Source organism: Melanerpes formicivorus, unplaced genomic scaffold, assembly GCF_026170545.1.
Source record: "Melanerpes formicivorus ecotype bairdi unplaced genomic scaffold, bMelFor1.0.p_v2 SCAF_129, whole genome shotgun sequence".
Lineage (NCBI taxonomy): Eukaryota > Metazoa > Chordata > Aves > Piciformes > Picidae > Melanerpes > Melanerpes formicivorus.
This window is the reverse complement of record NW_027142481.1, coordinates 839,848-863,479: the sequence shown is the minus strand read 5'-3', so window position 1 is coordinate 863,479 and position 23,632 is coordinate 839,848. Positions and strand designations below refer to the sequence as shown.

General features: G+C 59.5%; 1 protein-coding gene across 14 annotated transcripts in view; it reads right to left on the bottom strand.

Moving 5' to 3' along the window:
* SEC31A (SEC31 homolog A, COPII coat complex component) overlaps positions 1-23,632 on the bottom strand; it is a 72,566-nt gene that overhangs the window by 14,836 nt on the left and 34,098 nt on the right. For 4 of the 14 annotated variants that reach the window (XM_068167993.1, XM_068167994.1, XM_068167995.1 and 1 more), the window contains exons 17-24: positions 23,293-23,471; positions 17,349-17,475; positions 14,603-14,748; positions 12,476-12,649; positions 10,165-10,338; positions 6,650-6,742; positions 3,738-3,867; positions 1,693-2,049 (exon numbers count right to left, since the gene is read on the bottom strand). In XM_068167993.1, the coding sequence (XP_068024094.1) occupies positions 1,693-2,049; positions 3,738-3,867; positions 6,650-6,742; positions 10,165-10,338; positions 12,476-12,649; positions 14,603-14,748; positions 17,349-17,475; positions 23,293-23,471 (1,380 nt within the window). The remainder of the gene's footprint in view (positions 1-1,692; positions 2,050-3,737; positions 3,868-6,649; positions 6,743-10,164; positions 10,339-12,475; positions 12,650-14,602; positions 14,749-17,348; positions 17,476-23,292; positions 23,472-23,632) is intronic. The other 10 variants (XM_068167997.1, XM_068167998.1, XM_068167999.1 and 7 more) reach the window with 5 other exon arrangements.

The following is a 23,632-nucleotide window of genomic DNA, read 5'->3' as shown; positions in this document are numbered from 1 at the left end:
AGCAGAGCAGCCCCAGCTGCAGGGAAGCCATTCTAAGCACCTTCTGAAAGCAAATGGCTTCCAAAACTGGGAGTTTGCTCAAAGCATAAAGCACAAAGTGCAGAACTCTCCCCACTTCTAGACTGTTCCATTCCCCCTAGTCCTATCCCTCCCTGGCTCCTGCTTCAGGTTCAGTGCCTGCCAGTGCTGCAAGCAGGGCAGGAAGAAAGAGCCATTTGCTTGTTCCTTGCATCCCTCTGGAGGTGCAGGAGCTGTGCTGTCTGCATTACAATGTGCTGCTCTGCAGCCCAGCCTGGAATCCCATCCAGCACACCTCTGCCTCTCTCCAGTGTGCTAAGTCCTCTGCCTGAAGGCCACAAAGCTGACATTGAGCTCAGGAGAGGGCAGGCTGCAGCATCTGCCACACAGGAGACTGAACCTGGCTGCAGGGTGGAGGGAAAAGGCCTCCTCTCTTGCCTTGTAGCCCTGCTGGCTGCTCAACAGCAGTCCCCTCTGATGTTTGAGAGAGCAAAAGAGCCTTTCCCTCTGACACATGATGTGTGAGTGTGAAGGCAGTGCCAGGAGAGCTGTGGGCTCCCAGGAGTGCTGCAGCCAAGACAAAGGCAAAGTGCTCTGCCTGCACTGCACCACCCCAGCTGGCTTTGAAAACAAGAGAGGGAAGGCCCAGTGTGGTCCTCAGCAGAGGAAACACCCCTGGAGCACCCCTCAAATCCTGCCTGCCACTCCCTCTGCTCCCTGCTCTGCAGATCTCAGCCTCCTCTCTCCACCTGGCTGGGAGGTGATCAGAGCAGGATCCCTCAGCACTTCCTGCACAGCTGCTCCCCAGGCTGCTGACCAAAGAGACAGGTTTGTTACCACAAGGTGAGGTCACTGTCCCCCAGCACACAGTTATGTCCAGGCAGTCCCAAGGAGACACAAGAGCCCCAGCTCAGCTCGTGCTCTCTCCCCATGCACACTCCAGCATGCTCTTAACAGCTCAGCCACACACATGGGACACTCAAAGGCCATGCAAAAGCATTTCTAAATCACTCCTGCTTGCCTGGGAAGGCATTCACAGCTCCCCTGAATCACACCCACAGGATGGGTTGGCTTGGAAGGGGCCTTGAAGATCATCCATGGGGAGGGACACCTCCCACCACATCAGCTTGCTCAAGGCCTCCTCCAGCCTGGCCTTTACCACTTCCACTGAGTGGTTAAGGGAGGGCCACAGTGGAAGCAAGCTGATGCCACAGCAAATGCTGTTTGAAGAGAAGCTGCTGCTGCTCCCCCAGCAGGGCTGCAGGAACACCTTCCCTCTGCAGACCTGGGATCACCTCTCCCCTGCAGCACAGGGGAAAGCTTGCTGGGCTCTGTATCCTGCTCTCCACCACACAGCAGGCTCTGAGGCCAGCCTCACAAGGTTGAAACTGTGCCTCCATCCACCCAGTGCTGCCCTGAGCCAAAGAGCTGTGCTAGTGGCAAGGCCTGGCTCACACCGCTGCTGCAGCAGCAGCACAGCTGTACCACTGCCACCTCTGTGGGGAAGGGTGGAGGGGGAGTGTGGTTTAGAAATGCTTTTCAGCTGAGCCTGTAGAAGCAAAAGCAGACCTTGCAGAGAGCATTCCCCAGGCAAAGGGGCAGGTTTCACTGTGTGAGGAAGCACAGCAGCACCTCCCTCCCCCTCCCTGCCTGCCCTGCTGTCCAAGCGCAGACCTGTTCTCTGGGATGCAGGAAGGTCACTGGTTGCAGGCAGAGTACCTGTTGGTCCAGGAGGTAATGCATAAGCCACAGAGGTTGCTGGTGGTCCTGGCCTGCCATGCTGAAAGGAAGTGCCAGAAGGAGGAGGGGGGAAGGAGGAGCCTGGGGTGAGGCTGGTCGGGGAGGGTTGAGGCTGCCCGGGGTACAGCGGGGAGGGCACGGAGGGGGCAGGGGCAGAGGAGAGGTAGGGAGGGGTGGTGTTGGGAGCAGGGTTAGGGTAAGAGGCTGAAGCAGGGGCAGTGAGAGGCTGCTGAAGCTGATAGAGTGCTGGTCCCCCTGTTCCACAGGAGTACTGCTGTGTGGCCTGATACACTACAAACAGGGAGAAAAGACAGGGGGTCAGTGAGCTGACAACGGGGAGCAGGCTCCACCTGCCTCTGCTTCCTTCTGCCCCTGCCTCCCCCTCATCCTCACCCTTCCCTCCTCCCCCCTGGCTCCCCCAGCTCTGCCTGCACTTGAAGGACTGCTCAAGACCTCAGCATGGCACAGGGAACAGGATGCCAGAGAAAGGGCTTCCTTGGCTGTAAGGGCTCCCATTCTGCCCCCAGACTCTCCTGCTGCCCAGGGTGGGGCTGAGGCATGTGGCCAACTGCAGAGCACTGTAACCCTCACCATGCCCCCCAGGGAAGGGAACCCCTGCCCCAGGCTGGCACAAAGGGAAAGCCTAGGCCAAGGGGGTGAGCAAGTCCCTGAGGTGAATGCAAGCTCACAGCCTCCCACTGCAGCTTAGCAACACTGCCTCTGCCCAGCTATAACCACTGTCTGCCTGCTTTGACTGTGCCAGGGCTCTGCCCCCCTCCTCCCTGCCCTCTGCTCCTGCCCTTATCTCCTCACCCCCTTCTGCATCTTCACAGAGGCCACATGAGCAGCAGCCCCACGTGGAGGGGTTGGGCTCCTCCTTGCCAGCCCCATGCTGCTTCTCCAGGACTCACTGAGGAGGGTTCTGATCCCAGCACACCCTTGGGAAGGGCCAGCTGAGGAGTGAGCTGTGGGCAGACACCTTCCAGCAAAGGACAGTGTCTGACAGGAGGTGCCTGATGGCTGGACCACAGCAAGGCACAACAGTCCTCAGATGTCATCTTGGGAGCTTTCCCCATGCCCCAGCAGCACAGAGCTGGCAGGGCTGGAAGGGAGCTCAAGGCTCAGCCAGCCCCAACCCCCTGCCATGGGCAGGGACACCTCACACCACAGCAGCTTGCTCACAGCCACCTCCAGCCTGGCTGCAAACACCTCCAGCCAGGAGGCTTCCACCACCTCCCTGGGCAGCCTGGGCCAGGCTCTCACCACCCTCCTGCCCAACAACTTCTTCCTCACAGCCAAGCTCCAGCTCCCCACTTCTACTTCTGCTCCAGCCCCCCCACTCCTAGCCCTCCCTCACCCCCTCCAAAGTCCCTCCCCAGCTTGCTTGCAGCCCCCTGCAGCTCCTGCAAGGCCACCGGAAGGTCTCCTGGGAGCCTTCTCCTCTCCAGCCTGCACAACCCCAACTCTCTCAGGCTGTGCTCAGAGCAGAGCAGCTCCAGCCCTCTGCTCCTCCTCCTGGCCCTGCTCTGGACACCTTCCAGCCCCTCCACAGCCTTCCTGGCACAGAGGCTCCAGAGCTGGCCCCAGAGCTGCAGCTGTGGGCTCAGCAGAGTGGAGCAGAGGGGCAGAATCCCCTCCCTGGCCCTGCTGGCCACACTTCTCTTGCTGCAGCCCAGGCTCTGCTTGGCTCTCTGGGCTGCAAGTGCTCCCTGCTGGCTCCTGGGGAGCTTCTCTCCTCCCCCAGCACCCCCAAGGCCTTTTCTCCAGGGCTGCTCTTCAGCCAGTCCCTGCCCAGCCTGGATCAGTGCCTGGGATTGCCCTGAGCTAGCTGCAAAGTGAGACTGGCTTGGTCTGAGCCCTCGCAGCCCCCAGGAGGGTGAGTGGCTACCCTCAGGTGAAGGTGGGGGGATTCTTTAGACCTTATCATCACTTTGCTCATGTCCCAGGGGGCTGGGGGCAGGGGAGCTGCTGGTACTCACGCTGAGGGTAGGCTGGGCGGGCGCCTGCCTGCGAGTAGAGGCTGTAGCCGGAGGCTGGAGCCTGCTGCGCCGGCACGGCAGGGCTGAGGGCGCCTGGCACGATGAAGCCTGCAGGAGGAGGGTTGTCTCCCTGTGGAAAGAGAAGGCAGGAGAAAGGGGAGGGGGGGAGATGGGGTTCAGTCAGCAGCAGGGAGGCAGTGCTGAAGCCAAACTGTACCACGGCAGGAGAGGTTGAGATGTGTCGAGGCCTGAAGCCAGGCGCCCTGGAAGGGCCACAGGGGTGAAAGCCTCCAGCCCTGCTCCAGCCCTGCCAGGGCCTCCTGGTGCCCAGCCTGATGCTGCAAGCACAGCCTGTGTGTGCAGGGATCCCAGCAGCAGAGCAGCACAAACCTGGCCTGCTCCAGCAGGAGGTCCCTGCCTGCTCCACCCAAGGCAGCCCCAGGAGGTCTCTGCCTGCTCCACCCAAGGCAGCCCCAGGAGGTCTCTGCCTGCTCCACCCAAGGCAGCCCCAGGAGGTCTCTGCCTGCTCCACCCAAGGCAGCCCCAGGAGGTCTCTGCCTGCTCCACCCAAGGCAGCCCCAGGAGGTCTCTGCCTGCTCCACCCAAGGCAGCCCCAGGAGGTCCCTGCCAGCTCCAGCAGGAGGTCCCTGCCTGTTCCACCCAAGGCAGCCCAGGAGGTCTCTGCCAGCTCCACCCAAGGCAGCCCCAGGAGGTCTCTGCCTGCTCCACCCAAGGCAGCCCCAGGAGGTCCCTGCCAGCTCCAGCAGGAGGTCTCTGCCTGCTCCACCCAAGGCAGCCCAGGAGGTCTCTGCCAGCTCCACCCAAGGCAGCCCAGGAGGTCTCTGCCTGCTCCACCCAAGGCAGCCCCAGGAGGTCCCTGCCTGCTCCACCCAAGGCAGCCCCAGGAGGTCCCTGCCTGCTCCACCCAAGGCAGCCCAGGAGGTCCCTGCCTGCTCCACCCAAGGCAGCCCCAGGAGGTCTCTGCCTGCTCCACCCAAGGCAGCCCCAGGAGGTCCCTGCCTGCTCCACCCAAGGCAGCCCCAGGAGGTCCCTGCCTGCTCCACCCAAGGCAGCCTCAGGAGGTCCCTGCCTGCTCCACCCAAGGCAGCCTCAGGAGGTCCCTGCCTGCTCCACCCAAGGAAGCCCCAGGAGGTCCCTGCCAGCTCCAGCAGGAGGTCCCTGCCAGCTCCACCCAAGGCAGCCCAGGAGGTCCCTACCTGCACTACCCAAGGAAGCCCCAGGAGGTCCCTGCCAGCTCCAGCAGGAGGTCCCTGCCAGCTCCACCCAAGGCAGCCTCAGGAGGTCCCTACCTGCACTACCCAAGGAAGCCCCAGGAGGTCCCTGCCAGCTCCAGCAGGAGGTCCCTGCCAGCTCCACCCAAGGCAGCCCAGGAGGTCTCTGCCTGCTCCACCCAAGGCAGCCCCAGGAGGTCCCTGCCTGCTCCAGCAGGAGGTCTCTGCCTGCTCCACCCAAGGCAGCCCAGGAGGTCTCTGCCAGCTCCACCCAAGGCAGCCCCAGGAGGTCTCTGCCTGCTCCACCCAAGGCAGCCCCAGGAGGTCTCTGCCTGCTCCACCCAAGGCAGCCCCAGGAGGTCTCTGCCTGCTCCACCCAAGGCAGCCCCAGGAGGTCCCTGCCTGCACTACCCAAGGAAGCCCCAGGAGGTCCCTGCCAGCTCCAGCAGGAGGTCCCTGCCTGTTCCACCCAAGGCAGCCCAGGAGGTCTCTGCCAGCTCCACCCAAGGCAGCCCCAGGAGGTCTCTGCCTGCTCCACCCAAGGCAGCCCCAGGAGGTCCCTGCCAGCTCCAGCAGGAGGTCTCTGCCTGTTCCACCCAAGGCAGCCCAGGAGGTCTCTGCCTGCTCCACCCAAGGCAGCCCCAGGAGGTCTCTGCCTGCTCCACCCAAGGCAGCCCCAGGAGGTCCCTGCCTGCTCCAGCAGGAGGTCTCTGCCTGCTCCACCCAAGGCAGCCCAGGAGGTCTCTGCCAGCTCCACCCAAGGCAGCCCCAGGAGGTCTCTGCCTGCTCCACCCAAGGCAGCCCCAGGAGGTCTCTGCCTGCTCCACCCAAGGCAGCCCCAGGAGGTCCCTGCCTGCTCCACCCAAGGCAGCCCCAGGAGGTCCCTGCCTGCTCCACCCAAGGCAGCCCCAGGAGGTCCCTGCCTGCTCCACCCAAGGCAGCCCCAGGAGGTCCCTGCCTGCTCCACCCAAGGCAGCCCCAGGAGGTCCCTGCCTGCTCCACCCAAGGCAGCCTCAGGAGGTCCCTGCCTGCTCCACCCAAGGCAGCCTCAGGAGGTCCCTGCCTGCTCCACCCAAGGAAGCCCCAGGAGGTCCCTGCCAGCTCCAGCAGGAGGTCCCTGCCAGCTCCACCCAAGGCAGCCCAGGAGGTCCCTACCTGCACTACCCAAGGAAGCCCCAGGAGGTCCCTGCCAGCTCCAGCAGGAGGTCCCTGCCAGCTCCACCCAAGGCAGCCCAGGAGGTCCCTGCCTGCTCCAGCAGGAGATCCCCACCAGCACTACCCAAGGCAGCCCAAGAGCTCCCTGCCATCCACAGCTTTCAGCTCAACACCTGAGACTTTCACTCTGAACTTTCTGATTGCCATGGGAAAGAGGGGGGAGAAAAAAACCAACCCAAGAATCTAGCCTCACACTTCAAATATTGCAGTGTGGAGCAAGGGGTGAGGATGGGGAGGGTCAGCTCACACTGAGCTCCCACGCTTCAGGCTTTCCACAGCAGCACCTCAAATAAAAACCCCCAAACAGCAACAAGAAACCACACCAAAAACCCTGAGATGCAGAGGAGCAGAGCCAGAGCACACCTGGAAGCTGCTCCTTCCAACTCCCTGCACCAGGCTATGGCAGGGGAAGGACTTTACTGGGGTGGAGCAGGGGCTCAGAGAGGAAGAACGAAGGTATTATACCTGTGTGTCAGAGGGACAGCCTGCAGAAGGATGGCTGGGAAGGGCAGTAGGAGTTTTGTTACTCCAGGTAGTGACAGTAGGGGCAATTCTAACCTGAATTGAACAAAGAAACACCAATCATGGAAAACAAAAGCAAAAGACCAACAGTGACCCAAGAAGAAGCTGCAGGGTGGCCACCAAAGGAGCTGCACAGGGTTGGGGGGTGGTGGGATTTGCATGCTGGCAACTTGTCACACAGCCATGGGGAAAAAAAAAACCCACATAAATCACCTCAGAGGAAGAAGGGGAAGTGCATTCAAGACAGACACAGAAAATAATCACTGCACTGGAGCTGAAGTGAAGGTGAAGCACAGTGGGGGATGCAGCACCAGGAGGCTGTGGAGCCAGTGCGGGGTTACAGGTGCCGGTGAGCCAGGTCTGCTTCCTCTTCCTCCTCTGTCACATTTACCTGTGGCAGAAGCTCCCCCCACACCCACAGCTGGAAGGGGCCAGGGTCCCATGTTAAACTCAGCCTCACACAAAAGCAGCCCTGCTTCACATCAAGCTCAAGATGAGTTTGAGAAAGGTTAGAAGCTGGCACTCGGCTCCTGCACATGCACCGCCAGGCAGCTGGGTGCTGAGGGCCCCCCAGCCAGGCTCCCCCTGCTCCTCTCCTCTGGCTTCCTTCTGCATAGATCCACAGAGGGGGTTGGGTGGGAAAGGACCGTGAAGATCATCTAGTTCCAACTCCCCTGCCATAGAAGGGACACCTCCCACCAGCCCCAGCTCGCTCACATCTCCATCCCTTCAACACCTCCAGGCAGGAGGCAGCCACAGCCTCCCTGGGCAGCCTGTGCCAGAGTCTCCCCAGCCTCACTGCCAACCATTTCTTCCTAATCTCTAGCCTCAATCTCCCTTCTCCCAGCTCAAAGCCATTGTTCCTCATCTTATCACTCCCAACCCTTGTCCAAAGTCCCTCCCCAGCTCTCCTGGAGCCCTTCAGGTACTGGAAGCTGCTCTAAGGTTTCCCTGAAGCCGCCTTCTCTCCAGGCTGAGCAGCCCCAACTCTCCCAGCCTGGCCCCACAGGGGAGCTTCTCCAGCCCTCTGATCATCTTTGTGGCCTCCTCTGGACCCACTCCAGCAGCTCCAGGTCCTTCTTGGACTGGGGGCATAAGATGAAAAAGAGGGTTCAAAAACCTGTGCTGAAAGGCTATCAAGGCTTAAGCAGATGATCCTATTTGGGGCAGCAGCTCAACAAGGGCTTCCTCAAGCTTGAACAAGCTCACAAACTTCCTTAAAAGCACAAAAGAGATCTCCCAAGACTCAAAGCCAGGCTTTTTTTTTGCCTCCCCCCCCAATTCTCATTCATCAGCATACTGCTGGGCACCTTCCTGGCCCCTCTCTCTCCCCCAAGCTTCTGCTGAGCCCGAGAACACAGGATGAACTCACTCGCACACAGTGAGCTTGTGAGGCACCCAGCCTCTTCTTAATGAGGAAGGCTTTGCTTAAGGAACAGCTTGAGGTGTCCCTGAAACAGGAGACACGAGGGGGAAAACCCTGCTTTAAAGCAAGCAGTGCTCAGACCACCCCAGCGAGGCAGCTGCTGCTTGCCACAGCCCCCTGGGGGCACAGGCAGCAGAGCTGCGTGGGGCAGGGCGCTGCTGGCAGGGGGGAAGGCCAAAGGCACAGGAAAAGAAGAGCAGAGAGTTAATGATTGACACTGATGCATTTCCAATCAGCTGCAGGGGTGTTAGCAAGGTGATCCTGTGTGAGCAGGGTGAAGGCTGTGTCCCTCTGAGATCTACCTTGTTAACACCCTGGGGAGAAGGGGAAGCCACACACAGTTGATGACACCAAGGGAGAAGGAACAAAGCCCAACTGCCCCACCCTACCCCCCAACCCCCACCCCAACCACCTTTCAAACCCTTCCTTCCTGGCCCCACTTTTCTGGCCAGCACTGCCAGAGCCATGCCTGAGCTGCTGCCAGTCTGCTCTGCAGGAGGAGAGCACCTGCAGGACTGGCACAGCTCTGCTCTCAGCACAGCCCAGCCCCAAGCTGCTGTGCAGAGCAGGGCCAGAGGAGCCCCAGCTCTGTGCTGAGGGATGTGGCCACCCTCTTTAAGCATGCCCACAGTCAGGGCTGCCCCCCAACACCACCCTCCAGTGATGGCCAAGGTGGTCTGATGTCCTCAGGAGAAAGATCTAAACCAAGGCAGCTGCCCTCTTGCATTTCTGCCCCTCCCTGCACAGCCCCCAGCTTCCTCCCTCACCTTTCTTTTGGCACAGCTGACTGCCAGCCCAGGCCTGCCCTGCCACACTCCCCTCATCCCTGCCTGTACCCCCTGACACCAGGCCAGGGAGATGTCCTCACTGCAGGCTGCATCCACAACTGCTGAACTGGTGTTTTTTACTGCCACCCCTCAGCAGCCTCTGCAGCCAAGAGCAGAGCTGGGGGTGGAAAGAGGCAGGCCCAGAAGAGCCTGGTGAGCAGCACAAGGCCTGCAGGGATGGGAGGACATCAGGGGCTGTGACAGCAAAGCACAGCACAATCCCACTCTGCTCTCCCACACCACCACTCCTGGCACTGAAGCACACTGCCAAACACTTAAGCCTCAGGAGCAGGCTCCTGGACAAGGTGATTGAGGAATGTTTCCAGAAGAGGAGTAAAGGCTGTGCCTGTGCTGCCTGAAAAGCAGCACCACAGGGCTCTCAGCAGAGCTACAAAGAGACCTCAGATCTGTGTGGAGATCTACTGGGAGCTACTCTAAGGAGACCAAGCAGCTCTCAACAGAGGTACAAAGAGACCTCAGATCTGAGTGAAGATCTACTGAGAGCTACTCCAAGGGGACCAAGCAGCTCTCAACAGAGGTCTGAGCCCTGTACTGCCTGAAAAGCAGCACCACAGGGCTCTCCCAAGAGGTATGTAGAGACCTCAGATCTGAGTGAAGATCTACTGAGATACTCCAAGGGGACCAGGCAGCTCTCAGCCGAGACCTGAGCCCTGTACTGCCTGAAAAGCAGCACCACAGGGCTCTCAGCAGAGGTACAAAGAGACCTCAGATCTGAGTGAAGATCTACTGGGAGCTACTCTAAGGAGACCAAGCAGCTCTCAACAGAGGTACAAAGAGACCTCAGATCTGAGTAGAGATCTACTGAGAGCTACTCCAAGGGGACCAAGCAGCTCTCAGCAGAGGTCTGAGCCCTGTACTGCCTGAAAAGCAGCACCACAGGGCTCTCCCAAGAGGTATGTAGAGACCTCAGATCTGAGTGAAGATCTACTGAGATACTCCAAGGGGACCAGGCAGCTCTCAGCAGAGACCTGAGCCCTGTACTGCCTGAGAAGCAGCACCACAGGGCTCTTAGTAGAGGTATGTAGAGATCTCAGATCTGAGTGAAGATCTACTGAGAGCTACTCCAAGAGGACCAAGCAGCTCTCAGCAATGATCCGAGCCCTTTCTCAGGTCAGAAGAAAGGAAACCAATGCCTCTGTCCCCAGGTATGATGCCCCCCCCCCCCATAAGTGAAACCCCCATACCTGTTGGTAATACTGCTGGGCTGGAGGCTGGGTCCCCTGCAGCTGGCCAGCCCCGGGGCCAGCTCGTCCCTTGGGCACAGGCTGCCTCTCAGTGGCTGCCCTGGGGGGCTGCTGGGCCCCGGGCAGCTCCTCCTGGGCTCGGCACAGCCGGTCGCGCAGCAGCACGATGTTGGGCTGCAAGAGAAGGGACAGGAAGAGGCAGGTTAAGGGCACAGCCTGGGCCCCCCCCAGAGTGGCCCAGCAGGGGACAGGCTGGGGTGGGAAGTTTGAAGGCTGTGCCTCAGGAGTTTTCCCACAGGTCTTGGAAGAGCCAAGGGGGAGAAGGTCAATCAGTCACCACTGGAGGTGGAAGAGGGAAACAATGACCAGGTCTGAAGAGTCCTCAGGGGAGAGGTCTCTGACATCAAAGTTACAGTGTCACAGTGTCACTAAGGCTGGAAGAGACCTCCAGGATCATCCAGTCCAACCTGGCACCACAGACCTCATGGCTAAACCATGGCTCCAAGTGCCACATCCAATCCCCTCCTGAACACCTCCAGGGATGGGGACTCCACCACCTCCCTGGGCAGCACATTCCAATGGCTAACAACTCTCTCAGTGAAGAACTTTCTCCTCACCTTGAGTCTAAACCTCCCCTGGCACAGCTTCAGACTGTGTCCTCTTGTTCTGGTGCTGGTTGCCTGGGAGAAGAGACCAACCCCCACCTGGCTACAACCTCCATTCAGGGAGTTGGAGAGAGCAATGAGGTCTCCCCTGAGCCTCCTCTTCTCCAGGCTAAGCAACCCCAGCTCCCTCAGCCTCTCCTCACAGGGCTGTGCCCCAGACCCCTCCCCAGCCTTGTTGCCCTTCTCTGGACACCTTCAAGTCTCTCAATGTCCTTCCTAAACTGAGGGGCCCAGAACTGGACACAGGACTCAAGCTGTGGCCTAAGCAGTGCTGAGCACAGGGCACAAGGACTTCCCTGCTCCTGCTGGCCACACTCTTCCTGATGCAGGCCAGGATGCCCTTGGCCTTCTTGGCCCCCTGGGCACACTGCTAGCTCATGTTTAGGCAGCTCTCAATCAGCACCCCCAGGTCCCTGTCTTCCTGGCAGCTCTCAGCCACTCTGACCCCAGCCTGTAGCTCTGCCTGGGGTTGCTGTGGCCAAAGTGCAGCCCCTGGCACTTGGACTTGTTGAATGTCATCCTGTTGGCCTCTGCCCATCTGCCCAGCCTGGCAAGGTCCCTCTGCAGAGCCCTCCTGCCCTCTCACTGACCAACATCTGCTCCCAGCTTGGTGTCATCTGCAAATGTGCTGCTGACTGACTCCATCCCCTCCTCCAGATCATCAGTGAAGATGTTAAAGAGGATGGGGCCCAGCACTGAGGTTAGTTCTGTGCACTAACTTCCTCCCTGACTCCATCTCTCCAGCAGATACTACCTGCTGGCTTGGCTGCATTGCTTTGTGGTGGCTAGCTATGGACAGAGAGCTCTCTGCTCTTCTCCTCCTCTTGTCCTGTGTACAGTGGGGAGGGAAGGGAGCAGGGAGGGGGGAAGCTGTTGGTAGCCCCCTGGTTTGTCCAGGGGGGTTCTTGTGCTGTTTGTGAATGTACCTGTAAATATTGCCTATTTTGGACACATCCACTGCATTCCCTGGTTTGGATTGTAGCTCTGCTTGTAAACACAGCTTCATTTGCTTTCCAGCTGAGCTGGTCTGGCAGTTTGATGTTGGGGGTAGGGGGGAAATTTCAACCCACCACAACTGGCCACACTGAGGGTGAGGCCCTCTCTCAGAAGCCTGCTGTGCTCTGTCTGATTGGAGTGAGTCTCTTCTGCACAAGAGATGTTTGCCTGCCTCCTATCTTGGGCTACATAGGGCCTGGGGCAAGCTCCCAGGGCCTGGGGCAAGCTCCCAGGGCCTGGGGCAAGCTCCCCAAAACCAAAAGCAAGCCAGCAACCAAGTGCCAAGGGAGCTGTTGGGCTGGGTCTGGCTTGCAGAAGGAGGCACAGCTACCCCTTTGAGCAGCCACTGGCTGCAAGGACAAGGATTTTGAACCAAAGAAGGAGGCCAACAAAGCCATGTCCCTCTGGCAGCCCAGCAAGGCCAGGGCAAGAAATAAGAATAGAAATAGAATTAACCAGGTTGGAAGAGACCTTTAAGATCACCAAATCCAACCTATCACCCAACACCACCTGATCAACTCAGGCAGGCAGGGGGGGGAAGCAGCCTGCCACATCCTGAGGCACATTTCACCACGCAGGAGACCTTGACTTGAAGTGTCTCTCTTCACACAGACTAGAGGGATAGAGAAGAGGCCCCAGGGGGGCTGTACCTGGTTGGTGTTGGCAGGCAGGAAGGTCAGAGCAGCAGCAATGCTGCCCTGGGCAGCCAGCAGGTTGGCATACTGGCTCATCTTCTCAGCCAAGAGGGCCCCCACGGCGTTGGGGTCCGCAGCCTGGGTGAGCTGCACGGCTCTGCGCAGGATCACCACCTTCTCAATCAAATCCTGGCAGATGAAGAGGGAAAAAACCCATCATAAACCCTAAAGCAAATCACAAATGAGAACCCCAGGGTGAAGCAGGGCAGCTGAGAGTCTCAGGATGGGAGGGGATGGAAGAGAACACTGCAGACAGAGTGCGACGTTCCCTGCCCCAGCAGGGTCACCCAGGGCAGGTCACCCAGGAACACAGTCAGGAGGGTCCTGAAAGTCTCCAGAGAGGAAGCAATCCTTAGCCCTGCAGAGCACAGCCACCTTCCCACCACCAGCAGCAGCCACAACCAGGCTGGACAGCAGAGAAAGGCTCTGGGGACACCTGCCTGAACACAAGCAGCATGGCAGAGGCCCTCCCTGCCCTAGCTCTGGGGCACTGCACACCACCTGGTGCTGTTTGCATCTCAGCTGCCTCAGAACAGGCAGCAAAGCTTCTCCTCCCCTCTTAAAACCTGCAGATGGCATCCACAATGCCTCTGGCACAACAGCAAGGCAGTGCCCTTGGGGCAGCCTGAGGCCACTGCAACTACCCCAGGCCATGCCTCAAGTGTGGCTCTCACTCTTGCAGGGCCACACTCTCAGCCCTGCCTGTTCCCAAAGCCTGGCCAAGGAGCTGCTCTGGAATCACAGAGTGGGAGGGCTTGGAAAAGACCTCTGGAGAGCAAGCCCAGCTCCCCTGCCACAGCAGGGTCACCCAGGGCAGGTCACACAGCAACACATCCAGAGGGGGCTTGAAAGGCTCCATGAGAAGGAGACTCCACAGCCCCCCTGGGCAGCCTGCTCCAGGCCTCCAGCAGCCTCACACCAAAGAGGTTTTTCCTCAGGCTGCAATCAGCTGCCAGGCAGCAAGGCTCTGCCCTGTCTCACAGGCAGCACAAAGTGTCCCAGAGAGCAAGACAAAGGCAGCAAGAAGTGGAGGACCTGACTGAGGCCCTGAACTAAAAGCTGTGCCAGAGCCCTGTGCTGGGAAAGGGAGCAACAGCTGACTGGGAGAGAGTGGTTGGGTGTTCACATGGAGAGCTGCTCCTCAGGGTAGCCCTGCAGAAGCCTTCTCCCTGCAGGGGAAGCCCAGATCCAGGGCAGGCAGGCAGAGCTGTGCTGCAGAGAGGGATTTCCTAGCATGGGAGACCACACAACAGCAGCTGTGCACCAAGTGGCTTCTAACACAGCCACAGCTCAAAGGCAAAAGAAGTGCTTGGAGCAAACAGGACCTCAGGGCACCACCAGCACTAGAGCATGGCCACCAAAAGAGTAAGCTGCCATGAAAGTATCTGGGGAGAGCCAGCAGAGAGAAAGTATCCCACTCATCACCACTGCTACAATCATTGGCAGCACTTCAGCAAGTCAGGTTTTAACCACCTTGATCAAAACCCATCTAAGCTCCCCCCTCCCCCAAAGCCACCCAGCTCCAGGGCAAAAAGGCATCGAGCCACCCAGCTCCAGGGGGGGAAAGGCATCGAGCCACCCAGCTCCAGGGAGGGAAAGGCATCGAGCCACCCAGCTCCAGGGGGGGAAAGGCATCGAGCCACCCAGCTCCAGGGGGGGAAAGGCATCGAGCCACCCAGCTCCAGGGGGGGAAAGGCATCGAGCCACCCAGCTCCAGGGGGGGAAAGGCATCGAGCCACCCAGCTCCAGGGGGGGAAAGGCATCGAGCCACCCAGCTCCAGGGGGGGAAAGGCATCAAGCCACCCAGCTCCAGGGGGGGAAAGGCATCGAGCCACCCAGCTCCAGGGGGGGAAAGGCATCGAGCCACCCAGCTCCAGGGGGGAAAAGGCATCAAGCCACCCAGCTCCAGGGGGGAAAAGGCATCCCCTCTCCCCCCCCCCCAGCCACCCAGCTCCAGGGGGAACAGGCTTGCAGCCTGAAATGCAGGCAGGTGTGAGCCAGCAAAGCTGCCCTCTGGGTGACTGAAGGGCCAGGGGGCTGCAGTGTGTTACCTTCCCCCCCTTTCTCCAGGGCTTTACCCACCTGAAGGGCCAGGGGGCTGTTGCCATCCTGAGCTTTGGTCCAACAGGCCACAAGCTTTTCCACGTTGCCAGCACAGATGTAGCAGAGGCAGGCCTGTGTCTGCAGCAGGCTGTCCCCCTCGCTCTCCAGCCTGCTCCCCAGCAGATCTAGGAGAAGCAGGAGCAGAGAAGATGCTGATGAGTTCCTTGGGTGCTCCCTCCAGCACTGCTGAGGAAATCTGCACCACCTGCTGTGCCTCTCTGCTCAGCACAGTGCAGAGGGATAGCAGCTCTGGGCACCAGGGGCTCTGGTGTCCAGCAGAGTGTCTGATGGGAGCCCAGGGCACTTCAGAAGCAGGGCTTGGGAAATGGCTCCAAACCCAGGACAGGTCAGAGGGGACCTGCACACATGGCAAGAGGCCAGGGTTCTGTTTGCTCACCCACTCTTTGGAGTCACACAATCAACCAGGTTGGAAAAGGCCTCAGAGATCATCAAGTCCAACCTATGGCCTAATACCTAACACCTCCTGACAACTAACCCAAGGCTCCAAGTGCCACATCCAAGCCTTTCCTGAACACCTCCAGGGAAGGGGACTCCACCACCTCCCTGGGCAGCACATTCCTGTGGCCAATTACTCTCTCTGTGAAGAGCTTTGTCCTCACCTCCAGCCTAAACTTCCCCTGGTACAGCTTGAGACTGTGTCCTCTTGTTCTGATGCTGGGGGCCTGGGAGAAGAGACCAACCCCCACCTGGCTACAACCTCCCTGCAGGGAGTTGGAGAGAGCAAGAAGGTCTCCCCTGAGCCTCCTCTTCTCCAGGCTAAGCAACCCCAGCTCCCTCAGCCTCTCCTCACAGGGCTGTGCCCCAGACCCCTCACTTCAGCAGCAGCACTTGAGCTTGCAAGCAGCCAAGGGTCAGTGAGCAGCAGAGCCATGCTGACAGGAGTCAGGCAGCTCCCCAGACACCATGTCTGAGGGGCACATGGGTGCCAGGCACACAGCTATGGGCCATAACTGCCCTGTGGGTTAAAACCAGGCAGCACACAGCAGGGCTCAATGCCCATTGCCTGGGAATTGAGGGCTCCTTCCAAGAAGCCAAAATTGCTCTTGGGAAAGAAGGGCAGAAAGCTTCCCTGGTCTCCTCTCACAGGTAATTACTGACAGAAGAAGAGGGAATGGCCTGAAGCTGCCACTGGGGAGGGTCCAGAGTGGACAGTAGGAAGCATTTTTTCATGGAAGGAGTGGACAGGGAGTGGAATGAGCTGGCCAGGGGGGTGGTGGAGTCACCAACCCTGGATGAGTTTGAAGGTGGTCTGGATGTGGTGCTCAGGGGTGAGCCTTGTGGAGCAGGGTTAATGGTTGTGATCCTGAGGGTCTTTTCCAACCTGAACACTTCTGAGGCTGAGGCAGCTGGGGTTGTTTAGCCTGGAGAAGAGGAGGCTCAGGGGAGACCTTCTTGCTCTCTCCAACTCCCTGAAGGGAGGTTGTAGCCAGCTGGGGGTTGGTCTCTTCTCCCAGGCAACCAGCACCAGAACAAGAGGACACAGAATCAAGCTGTGCCAGGGGAAGTTTAGGCTGGAGGTGAGGAGAAAGTTCTTCACAGAGAGAGTTGTTAGCCACTGGAATGAGCTGCCCAGGGAGGTGGTGGAGTCCCCATCCCTGGAGGTGCTCAAGAGGGGCTTGGATGTGGCACTTGGTGCCATGGTTTAGCCATGAGGTCTGTGGTGACAGGTTGGACTCGATGATCTCTGAGGTCTCTTCCAACCTTGGTGACTCTGTGATTTGTGTCCCAGGCACTAAGACACTGGTGCCTTGGCTGCCACATCAGCACCACCATCCCCCATCTGGAAATGGTAAGAGCAAAGCAGCTGTGCAGGACACTGGGGGTGCCAGGACACTGGGGGTGCCAGGACACTGGGGGTGCCAGGACACTGGGGGTGCCAGGACACTGGGGGTGCCAGGACACTGGGGGTGCCAGGACACTGGGGGTGCCAGGACACTGGGGGTGCCAGGACACTGGGGGTGCCAGGACACTGGGGGTGCCAGGACACTGGGGGTGCCAGGACACTGGGGGTGCCAGGACACTGGGGGTGCCAGGACACTGGGGGTGCCAGGACACTGGGGGTGCCAGGACACTGGGGGGTGCCAGGACACTGGGGGTGCCAGGACACTGGGGGTGCCAGGACACTGGGGGTGCCAGGACACTGGGGGTGCCAGGACACTGGGGGGTGCCAGGACACTGGGGGTGCCAGGACACTGGGGGTGCCAGGACACTGGGGGTGCCAGGACACTGGGGGTGCCAGGACACTGGGGGTGCCAGGACACTGGGGGTGCCAGGACACTGGGGGTGCCAGGACACTGGGGGTGCCAGGACACTGGGGGTGCCAGGACACTGGGGGTGCCAGGACACTGGGGGTGCCAGGACACTGGGGGTGCCAGGACACTGGGGGTGCCAGGACACTGGGGGTGCCAGGACACTGGGGGTGCCAGGACACTGGGGGTGCCAGGACACTGGGGGTGCCAGGACACTGGGGGTGCCAGGACACTGCTGCTCACAAAGGCCTGGGGGCCTTCGGCACCCGGGAAACCAGGCAACACAGCAGGCTGGAGGCTCCCCTCCAGCTCTGCAACAGGCCCAAAGCAGTGTATTAGCCAGCAAAGAAGCCAGCAAGTCATTAGAGCAGTTTGCTGAGAGGAAAGCAGCCCTGGGAAGCTGCAGTGCTGCTCCCAGTGGAACAAATGGCACCCAGCCCACAGAGCGACCTTACCGCAAAGGGCTGCGAACTCGTCTGGCCTGGCGTAGGTCAGCACGGCAGCCAGAGCCTCTCTCCAGTTCTGCAGGTCACAGGACTGCACAATCTCTTTCCAGTTCTTCATTACCACTGCAGTGATGAGCTACAGCAGGAGAGAGAGAGAGAGAGAGCACAGTGAAAAAGACCCTAGGGAGGAACTGCCTCAGGGAACTTCCCCACCCCAACAGGTCGCCACGCCGCAGCTCTCAGCGGCTGCAGAGAGGCTTCCAAACCACTTCAGTGCAGCCCCAGAACAAGCTCCTGGCAACACAGGCAGCACTGCTCACCCTGCCACAAAACGCACAGGAGAGGAATGCACAGCTCTCTGCAGGCTGGCACTTACTGCAGTGCCTTCCAGCACTGCTTTTGCTGACTAAGAGAACAACCCCAAGGCCAGGCTGGAGAGGAGAAGGCTCCCAGGAGACCTTCTGGTGGCCTTGCAGGAGCTGCAGGGGGCTGCAAGCAAGCTGGGGAGGGACTTTGGAGGGGGTGAGGGAGGGCTAGGAGTGGGGGGGATGGAACAAAACCAGAAGTGGGTAGATTCAGATTGGCTGTGAGGAAGAAGTTGTTGGGCAGGAGGGTGGTGAGAGCCTGGCCCAGGCTGCCCAGGGAGGTGGTGGAAGCCTCCTGGCTGGAGGTGTTTGCAGCCAGGCTGGAGGTGGCTGTGAGCAAGCTGCTGTGGTGTGAGGTGTCCCTGCCCATGGCAGGGGGTTGGGGCTGGCTGTGTCTTGAGCTCCCTTCCAACCCTGCCAGTTCTGTGATTCTTTAAGACTGGATGTGAGGAAGAAGTTCTGCACCAGGAGGCTGCTGGAACACTGCAGCAGGTTTCCCAGGGAGGTAGTTGAGGCCCCAACCCTGGAAACATTCAAGGTGAGGCTGGACAAGGCTCTGAGCAACTTGATCTAGTGGAGGATGTCCCTGCTGACTGCAGGGGGAGGGCTTGGACTGGATGACCTTTGGAGGTCCCTTCCAACCCAAACCACTCTCTGATGTGAGAGCTGTGCTGTACCTCCCCTTCCAGCCCTGACACTTCTATGATTCTCTTGAGCTGGAAGCTTTTGACACCATGCCCAGCAAGGGGCATCACTGTTGTTTGTCAAACTGCTTTCAGTTGGCTTTTAAGCTCTTGGCCTCAGGCTGAGCAGTGAGAGGCAATTGAGGAGGGCTGCTTGTAAGAGGCAAACTGGCAGCAGGACCAAGCCAAGCTGGCTGCAGCACCCCTAAGCCTGCACCCAGCTCTCAGGAGAGGATTCCAGCTGCCTCTGCCTCAAACTCTGCTCCCAGTTATTCTGCTTCAGATCAAAAGCAGACTTGGCAGCTCTGCTGCTCTTCAGTGAGCAAAGCCCTTGTCATGCCAAGAGCACAAGCCCAGGAACAGCTGAACAAGCACTCAAGTGTGCATTTTGGGACTAGGCAAGAACAAAACACCTCCCTGGAGAACAGATTGCCAGGTCCTAACTACAAGGTCACCACTGGGTAGCTCCCCACAAAAAGACCTTTGCCCCAAAGAATGGAACTGCAGTGGGACAATGTTCCCCAGACCACCAAACTCTCCTGCATTGCATTAGCCCAGAGGGAGGAAAAGGGCTGAGGGCAGGGTAAGGAATCCTGCAGCCAGCCATAGGATGGTCCAGGCCAGGAGGGACCTCCAAAGCTCATCCAAGTCCAGCTCCCCTGCAGTCAGCAGGGACATCCCCAACTAGATCAGGCTGCCCAGGGCCTCGTTGAGCTTCACCTTGAATGTCTCAAGGGAAGGAGCCTCAACCACCTGCCTGGGAAATTTGTTCCAGTGTTTCACCACCCTCATAGTAAAGAGCCTGTTCCTAACATAGTATCAGTCAGGGTTGGAAGGGACCACAAGGATCATCCAGTTCCAACCCCCCTGCCATGGGCAGGGACACCCCACACTAGAGCAGGCTGCCCAGAGCCTCATCCAGCCTGGCCTTAAACACCTCCAGGGACAGGGCCCCAACCACCTCCCTGCACAACCCATTCCAGGGCTTCACCACTCTCATGGGGAAGAACTTCCTCCTCACCTCCAGCCTCAATCTCCCCACCTCCAGCTTCATTCCATTCCCCCTAGTCCTATCACTGCCTGAGATCCTGAGCAGTCCCTCCCCAGCCTTCCTGGAGCCCCCTTCAGATCCTGGAAGGCCACAATGAGGTCACCTCAGAGCCTTCTCTTCTCCAGACTGAACAGCCCCAACTCCTTCAGTCTGTCCTCATAGGAGAGGTGCTCCAACCCTCTGCCCATCCTCCTGGCCCTTCTCTGGACACCTTCCAGCACCTCCACATCCCTCTTGCAACAGGGGCTCCAGACCTGGAGGCAGTACTCCAGGTGGGGTCTCCCCAGAGCTGAGCAGAGGGGGAGGATCACCTCCCTTGACCTGCTGGCCACACTTCTCCTGCTGCAGCCCAGGATCTGGTTGGCTTTCTGGGCTGCAAGTGCACACTGAGAGCTCCTGGTGAGCTTCTCCTCCCCCAGCACCCCCAAGGCTCTCTCCTCAGGGCTGCTTTCCAGCCAGTCCCTGCCCAGCCTGGATTTGTGCCTGGGATTGCCTCCACCCAGCTGCAGGACCCTGCCCTTGGGCTTGTTGAACCTCCTGAGGTTGGCTTGTGCCCACCTCTCCAGCCTGCCCAAGTCCCTCTGGATGGATCCCTTCCCTCCAGCTGTCTGCTGCACCACACAGCTTGGTGTCATCAGCAAACCTGCTGAGGCTGCACTCAGTGCCACTGTCCATGGCACCCACGAACATCCCATCTGAATTTGCCCTCCTCTAGTCTGAAGCCATTGTCCCTCCTGTCCCTGCAGGCCCTTGCAAACAGTCTCTCCCCATCCTTCTTGTAGCCCCCTTCAGGTACTGGCAGGCTGCTATTAGGTCTCCCCAGAGCCTCCTCTTCTCCAGGCTGAACACCCCCAGCTCCAGCTCAGCACCTGAGATTTCCTCCTTAATGCTCACCCACGACTAGAAATGTGTCTTAGGTTCAGCTAGGATGGGGTAACTGTCCCAAGAAGTTGAGAGTGGCCACATCTGAGGCTCAAGGAGGCCCTGGGCAGCCTGGTCTAGCTGGGGGTCTCACTGCTGACTGCAGGGAGGTCAGGATGGAGGAGCTTTGGAGGTCCCTTCCAGCCCAGCCCATAGATTCTATGATCCAGGCTGGCCAGCTGAACCACCAAGCAAGCAAGCACAGGAGGAGCTGTCTGAGGGAGAGGTGCAGCTCCCACAGGCAGCCAGCCAGGCCTGGCTGCTGAGCAGCTGTGTTGTACATCCCATTCTCTACAGGGCTTCACTTCTGTTATTCCTGCTCCTGTTGCTTCCTCTCTCTTTGTGCTGCTCTGTTAAGCTCTCCTCATCTCAACCCAGGAGGTTTCACCTTCTTTTCTCCTGATCCTCCCTCCTGTCCTCTGGGGGAGGGGTGGACAAGCAGCTGAGTGGTGCTGAGGCTGGGCCAGGACCACAGAATGGTTTGGGTTGGGAAAAGTCCTTGGAGGTCACCCAGGCCAACCAACTCTAACTCTGCCCAGGCTGGGGCTCAACCACATCCCTCAGCACCACAGCTCTGCCTCCTGAAACACCTCCAGGGATGGGGACTCCACTACCTCCCTGGGCAGCCTGTGCCAGGCTTGGAGAGAAGCCTTTCAGTGGAGATGCTTCTTCTGATGTCCAACACAAACCTCCCCTGGTGCCACTTGAGTCCATTTTCTTTCTTCCTATCCCTTGCTGCTAAGGAGAAGAGCCCAACCCCCACCTCACTCCAACCTCCTTTCAGGGAGCTGTAGAGAGCCAGAAGATTTCCCCTCAGGCTTCTAACCAACCCCAGCTCCCTCAGCTGCTCCTCCCCAGCCCTCTTCTCCAGACCCTTCCCCACCTTTCTTGCCCTTCCCTGGCCCTGCCCCAGCTCCTCAATGCCCTTCTGTGAGTGAGGGAACCCAGCACTTGAGGTGGGGCCTCCCCAGTGCTGAGCACAGGGGCACAATCCTTGCCCTGCTCCTGCTGGCTCCCCTTCAGCCAGCTGTTGATCAATGCTCCCATGACAAACATGCAAATGATTCCTACCTGAAGCTGGATTCCAGGTGATCAGCAAGATGCCACCTCCAGCCCCCCCACCAGCATGTGGTGCTGTGCACCCTGACTCCCCAAGCCTCTGGGGAGAGCTCTGTGGCCTTCAGCCCTGCTCCAGGAGAGCAAGCTGAGCACATGCCCACCTCACAGCCTGCCTCCTGCTACTCTCTCAAATGTCCTTCTTGGACAGTGGACTGCTAGGAGGTGACCATGAGCAACTGAAAGCAGCCACATGTGCCCACCCCACTGCCCTGTGCTCTCTGAAGTCTGCTGCTGTTTCAGCCCTGCTGCTGTTGCTGCTACTTTCTCATGGTGGCAGAGAAGGACAAAAGATGTGAACCAGCAGCCTCAGCAACTGCTAGCACTGCAAAAAGCTGCCAAGAACAACAAGCAGCTGGCTGGGAACAGGCTGGCTGCTGGACAAAGGGGGCCTGATCTGCCCTGGCATGCTCAGCTCCCTGCTGGGCATGCAGTGAAACCAAGCCTTGGCAGGGCCTGCTGAGAGTCATCCCAGGCAGAAGTCAACATCAAGCTGCTGCTCTGAGCAGCTCTGGAGACAGCTGACATGGGAACAGACTGCAAGGTAGGGCCCTGCAGGTGCCCAGCTTCAGCAGTGAGAGTCTCCCAATGGATATGGAACTCAGACACACTGGAAACAAGGAAGGGACCTTAAAGATCATCCAGTTCCAACCCCCTGCCATGGGCAGGGACACCTCCCACCAGCCCCAGCTTGCTCAGGGCCCTGTCCAGTGTGGCCTTGAATACCTCCACAGAGGGAGCATCCACAGCCACCCTGAGCTATCTGTTGCAGTGTTTCAGCAGCCTCCTCCTGCAGAACTTGTTCCTCACATCCAATCTCCATCTGCTCTGCTCTCACTTCAAACCATTGCCCCTGGGGCTGTCCCTCTCTGCCTGGCTGCTCTCAGCCACTCTGTCCCCAGCCTGTGGCACTGCCTGGGGTTGCTGTGGCCAATGTGCAGCCCCTGGCACTTGGATGTGTCCAATCTCCTGCCCTTGGCCTCTGCCCATCTGCCCAGCCTGGCAAGGTCCCTCTGCAGAGCTCTGCTCCCCTCTCACAGCTCAGCTCCTGCCCCCAGCTTGCTGTCAGCTGCACATTCACTGCTGATGGACTCAATGCCCTCCTCCAGATCATCAATGAAGATATTGATCAGTCTGGGGCCCAGCACTGCTCCCTAGGGCACAGCACTGGTGCCTGGCTGCCAGCTGGCTGTGGCACCATTCACCACCACTCTCTGGGCTCAGCCTCCAGCCAGTTCCTAACCCAGCTCAGAGCTGCTGTCCCAGCCAGGGGCTGACAGCTTGGCCAGGAGCTTGCTGGGGGGGATGGTGGCAGAGGCCTTGCTGCAGTCCAGGCAGACCACATCCACAGCCTGCCCCACATCCCCCAGTCAGTCACCTGGGCATAGAAGGAAATCAGGCTGGAAAGGCAGGACCTGCCCTTCCTAAATCCTGCTGGCTGGCCCTGAGCCCTTGGCCATCCTTCAAATGCTCAGTGATTGCCCCCAAGAGCATCTGCTCCATCATTTTCCCTGGCACTGAGATCAGGCTGCCAGGCCAGGAGTTTGCAGCTTCCTCCATCCAGCCCTTCCTGTCATCTGGGACCTCTCCAGTGAGCCAGGACTTCCCCCTAAAGGGGAAGTCTTGACCCTCACACCCTCCTGTCAGAAAGAGGTGGCCCAGCTCTGCTTGCTCTCAAGACACCACAGGGCCACGCCGGCTGCAGCTGAACCAGGGCGGAGCAAGGAAAGGAAACACTTTTAAGGGACCAAAAAAGAGAGGGGAGCTGGAGAGCAGCTGAAGTGGAAGAAGGAGGAGAAGAGGCAAGGCAGCAGTACCCTGGTGATTTTGCTCTGCATCTTGGCAAAGTACTTGTGCTGGGTCCTGGCGAGCAGGTCGCGGCCGCCGGCGATGGCCAGGATGATGGCGTCGGCCATGCGGTTGTCGTAGAGGCACAGCTCCACCGCCCCCTCGAAGTCCCCCGTCAGCAGGGCCTGGCTCAGCAAGCCATCCACATCTGCAAGCACACAGGGGCCTGCCAGCCGAGGGCACAGGGCCAGCCAAGGGCACAGGGCCACCCAGCCCTCAGGGCGCTTCGCACCGGCACAGAATCAACCCCGAGAGCACCGAGCCCGACCCAGCCCCCGGCAGCAGCGGAGCGGCTCGGCCACGGCACCT